Source organism: Corticium candelabrum, chromosome 3 (assembly GCF_963422355.1).
Source record: "Corticium candelabrum chromosome 3, ooCorCand1.1, whole genome shotgun sequence".
NCBI lineage: Eukaryota > Metazoa > Porifera > Homoscleromorpha > Homosclerophorida > Plakinidae > Corticium > Corticium candelabrum.
This window is the reverse complement of record NC_085087.1, coordinates 9270619-9284325: the sequence shown is the minus strand read 5'-3', so window position 1 is coordinate 9284325 and position 13707 is coordinate 9270619. Positions and strand designations below refer to the sequence as shown.

General features: G+C 40.1%; 1 protein-coding gene across 1 annotated transcript; it reads left to right on the top strand.

The window, feature by feature from the left end:
• The first annotated feature begins 890 nt into the window (after positions 1–890).
• LOC134177811 (uncharacterized) lies at positions 891–9847 on the top strand. The gene is made up of 16 exons (XM_062644592.1): positions 891–1602; positions 1661–1684; positions 1756–1905; positions 3145–3209; positions 3275–3361; positions 3417–3521; positions 3588–3659; positions 3738–3803; positions 3875–3976; positions 5356–5391; positions 5463–5555; positions 5614–5712; positions 9290–9391; positions 9456–9551; positions 9604–9705; positions 9767–9847. The coding sequence occupies exons 1-16, from the start codon at positions 891–893 to the stop codon at positions 9845–9847; spliced, it is 1992 nt and encodes a 663-aa protein (XP_062500576.1).
• The last annotated feature ends 3860 nt before the right edge of the window (positions 9848–13707 follow it).

Below are 13707 nucleotides of genomic sequence, written 5' to 3'. Positions count from 1 at the left end.
ATAGCAGAAGTTGGGTTATAGTACCAACAAATACAACATAATTAAGTCCGTAAGTTTGTAAGAAACATTTGAGTAGCATATCCATGGGGCTCAAGTGTGTCTACTCATCACCTCAACTGGTGGTAGATGCTTTTGTTATTCTTGTTTTAATTAATCGCTATAGACAATTTGCGTTACGTGAGATGCCAATGGTTTCATGCAGTGACTGTGTTTGCTCATGCGTTTTTGCATGACTTTGATTTTGCACATTTATCGTGCATGCACGTAGCTGTCGATCTCAAAGTATGACCTCACTACAATATATTGCTGGCAGAATTTTCTAAATTTCCAATAGTGACAGATTGGTAGCAGCTTTTGCTCACTCATTTAAATAGCTGCTTGATTTACAACTGATTAAATTCTTGCTCTTTTTGATGTTTCAGGTTCTGTCAGAAACTACAAAGACTGTCGTTGTGATAGCAGTGACATGGGCAATCAGTGCTGTATTGTTTATTACACCAAAATCGGCAGAATTTCAAGCAAGCTTTAATGTATCGGCTCAATTGCTGTTCTTCATGATATTATTTGCAGTGCCCTTGATGCTGTTCTATCATGACAGCAGTCTTATCAGACGGATATTGTATGTCTTTTCTGTAATTTTGTATTTGGGATTTTGTGGTAAGCAAAGTTTTTTTGGGTCTCAATGCATTATTGTGTGTCATCTGTTGATTTTTTTGTCTTGTGTTGTAGTTTATGCAAACAGACCACACGGTCCATGTTGGAAGTTTGTTCAAAATGAAGCATCAAATCTTTCTGAGAGGTTAAACTTTACCAATGACATAAATGATATGCTATTTTCTCACGGTCTTATTGGCCAAGAGCAAGCGATAACAATTCGTAAAAGATTATGGATGGCAAAATGGACAAGTTGGAACACTTACGATCTGTTGATGAATATTCTTCCTCGCACTGACAATTCGAAGTACATGAAATTTTGTTGTTTACTACGTGCTAAGTCTATTTTACCTTCAGATGGCAAGAGACTTTGTGATAAATGCAAACCTTTACAAAAGTGCAGAAAAAATGAGACAGTAAAATTTTTTATTGACCCAGCCTGCCACTCATTGCTAAAGGATGGTACTGCCCATGATGTTGATAGTGATGTACCTGTTGATATGAACTATGTGAGTGACCCAGAAAACGAGGAGGAGCTAGTAGTATTTACATCATCTGTTGTGTGCATCAATAATGAGATATTTGCAACTTTGACAATAAACATTAAAGAAAAGTACATCAGCAAGGAGCTTCTTGAAGAGGACATTGCCTTTAAGCTGGCAGTTAATGTTTTGGAGGTGCAGTTAACTGTTTCTAAAAGAAACAGTACTTGGATGTTGCTGCGTTTGTCAGCCCGAGCAGGTTTACTACTTTTGCAAACACTCAGAACGGAAAAGTCTAGAGATGAATTGAGTCAAGTGATAGCAGAGGCTTTCAGCTCAAAGTCAATAAGAAATGTGTCTGTTGAGGTGAAAATAAGCAATATGCCATCATATACAATATTTGTAGTTTCTACTGGGACGTTTCCAGTCAAATCAGACGAAGACAATGCTCATCTCATTGTTGATGGTACAAATTGTTTGGGTCTTATTTCCTTTTATTAATTGTGTTTTTCTGTTTTGTGCAGGAAACCAGAGAATGTGGACATTTGGTGAGTGGAAAGAATGTTAACTTCAATGTTAACATAGTGTTGAACTCAAACAATTTTGTGTTCTGTTTTAGGAGCAGTATGTTTAGCATTTTTGCTGGGTGCTCCTATAATAGTTTACTTGATTTCATCACCACATGCATCTGCTCATCTCGTAGTGAGAAGTAAGCCTGATGTTGCAGTAGTGAGTTCTTCAAGGCTACCAGACTATGAGTGCAAGACAGGTTAGTTGTACGGCATAAGAGTTAGATTGATGTAGACTGAGTTTTAGTTTGTGGTGGTTGAAGTGCAGGAGTTGATAGATGTTATGGTGGGCATGGGCTACAATTATGGAAGTGTATAGCTGTTGGCTTACTTGTTACTGTTCAGTTTAATTGAAATTAAAGTCTGTTCCAGAATTAAAGTCAGTTGGACGAAAGTTGGCTGCTGACGCGTAACCTTAGAACGGACTGAGGTCATACGGGTACCATTGGAAAGCTCTATGTTTGCTTTATTCAATTACAGACCCTCTCGTTTGTAGGATGCATTACACCAGAGATAAGCAGAGATATGTGATGCTTTCGGTAAAATAATGAGATAGAAGGTGGAGTCTTGTCAATCATGTATCATTCTAATAGCCTAAATAGTAACTAGAAACAGTTTGAGAATGTAATCGACACGCTAGGTACAGCCACCATCACTTCCTGTCGTTTTCTACAGCACCGTTGGCTTTGTTCTGCGTAGTTTACTGGCAAGGTATCGGACAGTAGTAGACGTAATGAGAGCTCTGGACCACTCCTCCCTTCCAGGCTTGTGATCCAGGGTTCCCCTACTACAGAATGTTCCAGAATGTTGAGCCCTACTAAAGAAAAAACATTGCACGATGGAATCTTTAAATCAAGCGACTTGCTCATTCCGTGTTTAGGGGTTTAAACATTAATACTCTTGAGGTCATGCTGAGTGCCTTGATGCACTTAGATCACCCATGGGTCACGTTGGTTTATCAATGTCGTACTCCACATAGAATCATAGCCCTACGTATTCACTCATTTTAAAGTATCAAGGCAACGTTACATGAGGTCTGTGGCATCACTTTGCTATTCGATTTAGACCGTTAGATTTACTCTTATAAGGCTGTTGCACTACAACACACAACTGTACGACTGTCATTTATTGTGATCATGTGCGTTATTCTTCAGGCACAAAGAAGGCATTTGTGACAGTGCACTGTAATGTGTTTGGCAATAAAATAGCTATCAGTGGAATAACCTTTTTTTCAGACTTGGGCATCGTACACGGATAATAACTTTGTATTTGTAGTACAAATGTGCACAGGTTACTTGGTCTAAATCACACAGTATGATAAAATGTTTGACATATTGTAATGTATTATCTGACTGAATTGTGACTGCTTTTTTTGTTGGTTGAAAGTAGCTGTGTCTGTACTGCAAATTTATTATAGTGGTTTGTGACTGTTGGTGTAGGGACGGCAATGGAAATGTTAGTGATGAACCAGAGAACTTTGTCATCATTGTCAACAATTGCTTCAGTATTCTTGTTTTGTATTTATTGCAATGTTTGTGTTCTTTATATGTACATGTACTACTTGTATAGAAATCCAAGTGTATTAAGAAACAGGTGGATCACACTTTTAGAATTGTTGATGATTTAAGTGATAATCCAGACAAGCTTGAGAATCATGTGATCAGTACAGTTTGTTTTGTCAATGCTGTGAGTGAAGTGAATCTGTTTGTAGTTGCAAGATGTAACGTTTCGTAAAGAATTCTTGGTTGAGAACAACAACCAGAATACGCTAACATTGGATGCACTCATGAATAACAGAATTGTTCCTGCATTGCAGGTTAATGAGATGACTGCAGTTTACACAACTAGTGGAAATACTCATTTTGTTTATGTGTAATCATAGGATGATTGTTCGATTGCTGGTTGCTTTACTAGAATGAAAGCGAGAGAGACAACTGTCACAAAAGAAGTATATGTATGTACTATTTTACTATGCACACTCCAGTAGTAGTATAAACTATTTGTAGCATTTGTAATGTGATGTGCATTTTAGGACAAGCTTGATGTGATTAGTGGTTGTCAGGAGGACATAGAGTTGAAGTTATCACAGAGACCACAAGTACTGTACCACATTTTCATAGCACTAAGTGACTTTACAATTAATTTTATGAAATTTTTCTGTTCATGAAGGTGGAACAGGTAGCTGCATCCATTTCCAAATTGATAGAAACATTGGAAACAAGAGTAGCTAATGTGAAGCTTTTGAGGAAAAAGGCTAAGACAGATCCAAAGGTGAGCTCTTAGTTACACATTTTGTGAGTCAAACATGTTGCTGATATCTCAGCTTAGACGGAGGCAAACAATTGGTAGTTTGACAAACCCACTTGTACAGGTGTACAGTAACAGCTGAATGGAAGCCAGAAGGTGACTGCACATGCTAGGCAGCAATCTTTAAGAATCTAGAGTTTGGTAAATTAACTAGACTTACTCAAGTAAAAGAGATCTTCACAATTAGATACATGCTATAGCAATACTAGGCAATGTCTTTAAGATGCATCCATCAATGAGGTGAGAGAAACTTAACCAAAATTCTTAGTGGTAGTTACATAATAAGATTTGCGTGACCATCCTTGATTTAAGCCTGGTTCACAATATTGATGTCGACGCTGACGCTGGAATAGAAATGAATCCTATTCCATTGTCAGCGTCAGCGTCAACATCAATGGATGTCGCCTTTGAAACATTCTCCAGAACACGTTCAGCTATCAAGATGTTTGCTTTTTAGCACCAATGCTCCGATTTTAGTTTTTTAGTCTTGATTCACACACACACACACACACACACACACACACACACACACACACACACACACACACACACACACCTAAGAAATCCTAAACGTCAGGAGCTGCCTCTCAGAGGTCACGCCCCAGCTGTTAAGCTGGGCCCTGTGCGCTACTCAGGGACAAACTCCTGGAGCTGGGCCAAGCACTCGCAAGAGCATTGACTTGTGAAGCCAACTGTGGTGTGAGCACCCGATGTCTCACCAGGACCCCAGTGGCAGACGTCACGTCACAGCCGATGGCTGCTTAGGACTCCAGTCAATGACCAGGTACTCATTTATACTCCTGAGTCGAGAGAAGGAAATGTGTGTTAGTTTCTTGCTTAAGGAAATTATGCCATAGCTCGCCATCACTGTGACTTGAACTTGCGACTCTTCAAGGTCCTGTAAACACTCTGTAGAATGACTCTCTAACCTACTGAGCTATCACACCACACACACACACACACACACACACACACACACACACACACACACACACACACACACACACACACACACACACACACACACACACACACACACTTGTTGTTGCATACAGAGATTGTGATATATGCAGCTGCAGTAAGACTTAGAGTGTCAACTTTTATTTGCTATTTGTAACTCTGAAGGTCTTTGAAAGGACAATTAGTATATGTAATTCTGATACCATTACAACTAGACATACAAAATGTATAAAAAATGTGACAACAAGTACTGTAGTGTGTAGTCAGTATGCTTTGAGCTTGAAGCCCTCTTAAGGACTCTGGAGTCTTTATTACTGAGAAAAATTTCATCTTATATTCTAGGTTACGATTTATTTACGTGTACTAATGTAGCTTTGCTTTAGACTGATCCTATGGCTACAGAAGATGACACAGTTGAGGTTTGTGTTTGTCAATTGTTTATGTTTCTTGAGAGAAATGGCAGTAATGTGACTTTGGCGATTATATGTAGACTCGGTGGCTCAAGTTGGACAAGGCAAACAAGAACGATAGGGTTGATATGATAAGGAAGATTGTTAAACAAGGAACAGAAGAAAAGGATAAAGTGAGAAATGAAATTTATTGTTTTGTTATTATTTAACTTTAATGTATTGCCTGCACAGTTGGGACGAACTATACTTCATTATGCTGCTCATCATGGCAACCATGATGTGGTTGACCTTCTTCTGGACAACAAAGCGGATCCTGCTGCTTTAGACAATGTAAGTGTAGGAGTACAAACTATCACATTTCTTTTATTAAACGCTGCATCATTTAATTGAAGAAATACGGTATACATAAGTTATTAACACCGGCTGCCGACTGCTCCTTCCACCGACTGTAGACAGGGTAGAAGCAGACGCTACTGCCCCTACGAATTTATTGCAACTCCTGTTGGCAACGCTGGCAAGGGTGGTGAACAGTATTCATGTACCTCTGGCTGGGTGCTTCCGCCTCACCAGTTGCTTCACTCCCTGTCGCTGTAGAGTCTCCATTTAAACCAGTGTGGAAAATAACAGTAGGACATAGGACAATGCCCCACCAAACATGTTTGTCTGACCAAATATTGCACTAGTGTTGTGACATGTTTGGAAAAACATTCATCAGTACGCATATATGATAATGTAAACCTTGTCTCTTAGGATGTGATGGCCTATTCAGTGATGTAACTGTGAACTTAGGTGCCTCCTAGCATGCTTTATCCAGAGAAATCTCAGCTGCCTTTAACACCATTTCTCCCTTGGAAGTTGGTTGTAAAAGTTACATGTAAAATGGCTGCAGTAGGGGAGGCACTTGGTGATACATGTAACACCATAGAAGAATGTCCTACTTAGGCTCAGTCTGTCCGAGCCAAAATAATTCCCTGTTTTCCACATTGTAAACCAATCGGAACAGTTTACAGAAGTTGTTGGAGTAGTACAAGAAGTTGTAGTAGTCACAAGATGTCACGTGCAAAACAGGTTGGGGATACTGGAGTCGCACCAAACCCAGATCTGGCTCAAAGTGCGAGGCTTCTTGTCGAATTTTACCAAAACTGCTGTGTAGCAACCTTAGTTTGAGATTCTAGACAAAAAATATTGTGAGAACTACATCTAAACAGCCTAAGATTGAACTACTAGACACAGCCTCATACTGTCTCGATTCTTCCAATTCAGGGTATAGAGTAGAGATACTTCAGTCAGCCTTGCCTTTGGTGCGAATTAGAGTGTCTAAGTTCTTGCGGTCACTAAGTGTTTGAAAAAGTGCACCCTTTTTAAAGCAATGAAGTGCACATGTCCGTCTATGAGCGTGCACCTTTAATGTGGCTATATAAAATTATAATGGGAGGTGGTGACACATGTTCCATGTGTATTGAAGCTAGTCTTTTATTGTGTGGAAAGAGCAAATGCAGCGATTCTTGTTAGAACATTACCAATGCTATTTACTGTTATTTATGTCATTCTGTTCAAATTGTATGTATTGGAGTGTGCATAAACAGTTGAGATGAAATATATATGATACAAATCTCTTTGTTTAATAGTTCACTTTGTTTGACTGTTATCTGTGACAAGGTCATTTGTATTTTTGCTTGTACATTTAGTATTTATGGAGATGTGTGTTTGTTGCAGAGGTAGACAGACAGTGTGATTATGAAGGAAGACTTGACTGCATGCAATACACCACAGTGTTTGAAATTCCCCCCAAAAGTTTAATTGGCAAATTATGCTGTGTCCTCGGAGTCGTGTCCATACAATGTTTATTGGGTTACATTGCCCGTGCATTTGCGCAACCCTTCCTAGATCAAAAAGGGGTGGGGATGGCTATGAGAGACTAACAATTACGAAGTGGTTGGCCAGTTTTTGATACAAATAAGGTAGTTAAGCATCGTTAATTAAATTACACTGGCTATTAACAGTTATGTAATGTCTACTAAAGTAGAGCCTTTGTAGAGTGTAAGGAGTCCTTCTCATACAAAGCAACAGATTGTTCAATATTGGCACTGATGTATTACTTCCTGTGGTAGATATCTCTTTAGTCTTATGTTCTAGGATTAGTTGGCTACTACTCTAGGCAGTCCCAGTACGCTACACTTTCTCGACTATGATATCTACTGTGATTCTACATGTATACACTCAATCAGCACATCTTGATGGCCTTTTGAATGATACTAATATAAAGAGACTTGTTGTAGAGTGATCTAGACGAGTTAGAAAGATTGACTGGCAAACCTGCCTAATTGGCTGATCAATTCAATTAATTATGTAGCATCTGTTTATGTAACACCTGCTATGCAATTGTGCGTACAGTCTATAGGCCTGTCCACACTGGCAACTGGATCGCGATCCAACCGCAATGCTGTCCACACTTGCAACTCGATTGCGATCCTTTCCGATCCACATCGCGAGGTGGTTTCGATCGCGATCGGTTGAATCCAATTAGAAATAGTGGGCGTTATCTTCATGTACGCTACGCGTGTAGTCAGAACATCTAGCACTCCTTACTCGTCTTTATTCTCGCTTACCTTACGTCGCTGTATCAGCGCTTTCCACAAGCAAAGAAGCCACACATGTACACATCGGTCATCAGTCACGTGATATCGAAATGAGGCAGAGGTATCGTTTTCAAAGTGCAGTGTGGACGCTCGCTATCCCGATCGGATTGCGATCCATTCTGGTCTAGTGTGGACAGGCCTTATGAAACCCATCTCTACATAGGCACGAAATATCACTCTAAAATTGTTATCATGCTTTTTACAACACACAACACGCTAAGGCGGCCTCTAGTCTCGTTACACTCATACAGAGAAGTAGACGAGTCTCACACAAGGTTTGGCGACTAGCCGGGTAAAGTCTAGTCACTAGAGGACATTTCATTGGCGACTAAACTCCCTCAAGTTTGAACACTGCACTATAATATTATATTGTGATAGATTTTAGACTTTCAAACACAATTTGTTGGTTTTGTTTACAGTTGAGGTATCTCTATGAAAATTGAATGGTTAGACCACTAGTTGTTTGACAGGAAATTTGGCTCAGAAATCCATGCACACGTGCATTTTATTTTATTTTTTAAGTTTACAATGATAAATTAAGTAACATTTTATTTAGGTAGTTTTTGCAAGCAAACGCCTTTCGCACCACTAGTAGGCAAACGAGAAGCGGTATCCTCATCTTAAGACTTTGTAGAGTATACATGCAGAGCAGCCCCGCACAAACCAACTAGGGACAACGGTCTTAAATCCGCACACTACACTAATTGACAGGAGAACTGAACAGTGCATGCCTCCGTTCGCAGCAACACGTCATTGGCCGTTTAGCTAGATACTCATTTTCCTACCCAGATGCAGTCTGGATGCCCGGATAATTAACGTATCTGCATGGTATGTGTACAAGTGTATATGACAGATTTTTCTAGTTTCGTGAGACCTATTAGAACAATCGTGATTTGCTAATCCCTTTCACTGCTTTATATACATAGATTTGGCAGAAATAATACATTCACTACCGCAGTTACTACAAGCGCATGCGCAGTCAGAATAAAAAACAGAAAAGAAATTTGTGCGGGGGCTGTCAAACAACTAATTTTCTTCTTGTGGCCTTATGTTGTTTTTTTTGTAAATATGTCATTAATTAACACTTACAAAAAGTGTTTGTTTTCTAATAAGAGTTATGGTGATCTGATGTTGTGATTGTCTGAATGTTAATGCTGTAATTGTACAAAGACTCACACATTTCTGTTGTTTAACGCTTCGTACAGTGCATGTTTGATTGTGTTGTGATATTTTTAGACTCATTACAATTGTTATTACATGTGTGGTAGGATGGCAAGAAGCCTTTTGAATTGGCTGTGAAGAATGGTCACCTGTCAACTGCTGGTCTGTTGGTGTTGGCAAGTGAAAAAGTTGAAGATCTTACATTTAAAGTGTGTGACAGTCAGTTGTGTTGAGAGAATGAAACGAATGTGTGTGAGTGTGTGGTGTGTGTAGACTCGTCCTCTCGTGTTCCATTGGGCATGTAAGAACAAGAGAGTTGATGTTGCAAGAAATATCGTGGAACATCATGGAATAGAATGGAAGGGCAAAGTAGGCATTTGTCAACTTGTTGTGATTGTGTCATTGAGTAGTGTGTGAACAGGATGGCCGTAATGCATTGGATATTGTGGCTGTTTATGACAACGTGGACATTGCTGACATCATCCTGAAGAGAATACTTCCACACGACAGTGCTATGCAAACGGTAGTGTTTGTCTCCCAAGAGCATACTTTGCATGTTGTGTTGTTGATTTTGTGTGTTTCAGATTGTTTCTATGTCAATGGAAGCTGTTGCAGTTGAGGTTTGTGTGTGTCAGTTGTGTGTTGAGAGAAATATGGAAGTGTGACTGTATGGATGGTGTAGACTCGATGTGTCGTGTTACACTGGGCACACAAGAACAGTAGAGTGGATGTGATAAGAAAGATTGTGGAGCAGGGAACAGAAGTGAAGGACGACGTGAGAAATATAATTTGTCAATCATTTGTATGACTTGTTATTGTATTGTTGATGCAGTTGGGACGAACTTTACTTCACTATGCTGCTGATCACGGCAACTGTGATGTAGTTGATGTTCTCTTGAGCAACAAGGCAGACGCTGATGCTACAAACGAGGTAGGTGTAGCAACAGTAAATATAACAGTAGAGCTTGTTGGTTTGTGATCAGCCATGATATGTATTGAAATCTTGTTTGTTCACTGAAATGACATCGAATGCTCATTTGGTGTTCATGTGCATGAATGAAGGGTTCATATGTTGTGTTGTTTACTGCGGTCAGTCCGAGGGTAGCAAGGTTACATATAATATCTAACAAATGTGCCAGAAAAGAGACAGTACTTGGGGTCACTTGTGCAAGGTTACATTAGGCATGACCAGTTGGCGGTGTTAGCAGCCAGTCAACCCAGACAGCAAGCCTTGCGTAGCATGGTACGTGGTACAGCGGCATTCCTAGCAGTTGTTCCTATCCCACCTTCTTTATTGAAGTTCCATCAAATACAACAACTACTGCATGTAAGCTGTGAAGGCAGTGGACGGGAGGGTACTGATGAGCAATGGAGATCAGCGGATAAGACAAAGCAACAATTAATGTACATTAGCAATGGCTAATTCTGTTTCAGTGTTCCAGCTAGGATTTAGATCGGGCAGGGTAAGCATCCATCAAAAACACTTTATACTAAAGATGGGGCAACTTTCTGTAAAAATGTTGTGGGGCAAACTGTGCTTTACTGTTGATTTCAAAATACAAACAACTGTTATACCAAAACTGCAAATTATAGTTAGTATAGTACAAGTTGATACTGGCAAACAAGCACACAACATAAATGCCAAAGAAAAATACAACAGTAAATATTAATGGCAATTCTTAAATCTATTAAAGGGGCAATCCCACGTAAAAACAATGTAATCTTTAAGTTAGGTTTTGATGAGAGAATCCGGATGACGTTACTGTTAGTTACACGTCCGAATTTGCCTCCTTTGTTGAACTAGAAATGTTTGTTTACATGGACCTTGGCATAACTGGTTTTAAAGTCAACAAGGAGTGTCTTTTACATAAAGCAATGAATAGAGAAGCACTATACAGTGCTAAACCCTCAGCTGGTATACATGCACACCACATGCTCAGACATGTGTACAGTGTATGTAAGGCAGCTGAGGATCAAGAGGCACGAATGCTCATGAAGTTGCACCATTGAAAAATCTCCTCGCGTGGTGGTTACGCCTACTCTATTTACACAGCTATCACTGTCTAACCCCAATCATTTAGGCCCACAGCTAAATAGGCACAGGTTGTGGTATAATGAGGTGACCCCAGAGCCGCCAGAGCCAAAACAAAACATTAATGTGGGAAACTTGCAAGTGCAAATGTAGATTAGGCGTCTCTGTTGCTCTGACTTTGGATAGTCTCACTAACCACGCCCCCTTTTCAGGCTAGCAAAGACGACACCAGTGATTTTTGCAACAACACTACCACGAAATCTGGGCTTTGGGTAATAAGATGCGTTTACTGTAACCTTGATCTTCCAGACCAGAGAGTGTGCGAAGCGCACAAACTCTAGTCTGGACCAGAACAGTACTAAAAAATGATTTTGGAAATAGCCTTCTAAGCCAATCAGCGTCTTAGAACCAGAATGTCGGTTGTAAACTCTGATTGGTTTGGCAGTAATTGGTTATGCTAAGTGCATTAACGCTGATTACATGCATGAGAAATTCTCGTGGGCACTAAGTGCACGCCAGAGCCTGAATAGAGGCTTTAGTGCACGCACACGTCTTACCTACCGTATTACTCCGCAAATACCGGCATACCATTAAGTATTAAGGGTTACCAGATGCTGGTATACCCCAGGGTATACCAGCATGCCGGTGTAAATGAGGTGAAATGCAGAGTAAGACAGACATTGCTTATACCGGTAGCATCATGATCAATGCATGTCTTCTTATATTTTCGAACTTTTCAAAACAATAAAGTCACTAGCGAGTATTCTCTGCTTTCTACTGAACAACAATAGTCTGTCCTGAAAACTAGAATTGAAAGGGTTTTCATTAGTCATCATTAGTCCACGGTGTAGGACCTCCTTGAACGAGTTTGGGTTGGGTCGTCTTTCGTTGTTCCACTTCACTTTTACGTGCTAGTGACGCAGCATCCTCCATAATTGCAGATGACGAAATTTTTTTCCTGAGTGTGCATGTGCCTACACATAGGCTTGGTGATGCGAGGCTCTGTGTTCCCGGAGTATACCGGCATGCCAGTATAGTTACCAGGTGAGTAAGACTGTCATTCTTGTAAACCTCACTTATAACGGCATGTCGGTATTGTTGGGTAATACGGTAGTTTTAGTTTCAGCTCCAATTCATGGATCTTTTCAAGCTTGCGGTGGCAGGACAAGCACAGCAGCGGTACTAAAATTTTAGACTACTGTCTGTTTCCCATAAGCGTGAACTCGGAAGTGAGTAATGAAGTAGCGGTCACACCAGGTGTGCTCATTAGAGCTCTACGAGCTGCTCCAATTGGACCATGTTATACCAATTATCTTAAATGGTCCTAGTTGTTGATCCGTTGGTCTCACAAGATAATTGGATAATAACCATTGCTCCACCCGTTTGTGTTTGATATGCACAAGTATTATCCTTCCGTTTCGTTTGCAGGAAAGGCTTAGATAATTTGATAAACAGAAATGCCAGACCTAGCAGTTTCTAACGATACCGAGATCATCGCGAAAGTCCACTAAACAGCAGAGATATTGATGATTTTCAAAGTTCACACTTATGGGGAACAGACAGTAGCTAGCGTTCTGCCGCCTAATCAAAGAGTCGTTGTTTCATGTTTCATGCCGTCCACCAAGATATCACCGCAAACACTGCAGATGTCTCTTCTTTGTTCATGACATCCCATGGCATTTAAGTTTGTGTAATGCAAAAGTATGTTATCTTTCCATCGCTTTTTGATAAGTACTTCCGAAATTATTTTAGTATTGTTGTGGTCCAGACTAGAGTCGTTCGCTTCGTGCACTCTCTGGTCTGGAAGTTTGAGGCAACGTTTACTTGTAAATGGTAATTATGTAACCACTCCAACTCAGTGAGAGATCAGGTTTGTAGGCAGAAGGAGCAGCGTTGACTGAAGTGAAGGCTGCTGAAGCTGTAGTCATGCTTCATGAGCGGATCTTTTCTAGATGGCAGGATCTGAGCTCTTGTGTGTTTTATGTGCACTCACTACGCAAACATTCCCCACTCTCTCTCTGATTTCATTTGAACGACCGCATGGTGGAAGTTGTGAGCACTTGTGTAGGAGTAGCTGTGTTGTTGGTCTCATGTCATTGTCTTCTGACGCCCAGATGATGTCTACGTAAAATCTTACAAAACTGTTGGAAAACCGAATGTGGACCATACAGACTACGATATGTTTTGAAACCCTGTTTATATGATCACTTGTCTGAGAACCAGTACTAAGGGTATATCAGATTAACAACTGGGGCAGGGCGCAGAAGGCCTTTCAGAATTATGGGGCAAGACACTGCTAAACAGCCTAGCTGGAACACTGCTGTTTGTTGGTTTAGTTACAGTCGAGGTATCTCTATGAAAATTGAATGGTTATGTAGTTTCTTGTAAACTGTCATTAATTAACACTTACTAACAGTGTTGGTTTTCTAATAAGGTTTATGTTGATCTGATTTTGTGATTGTCTGAATGTTAATGCTGTAATTCTACAAAGCC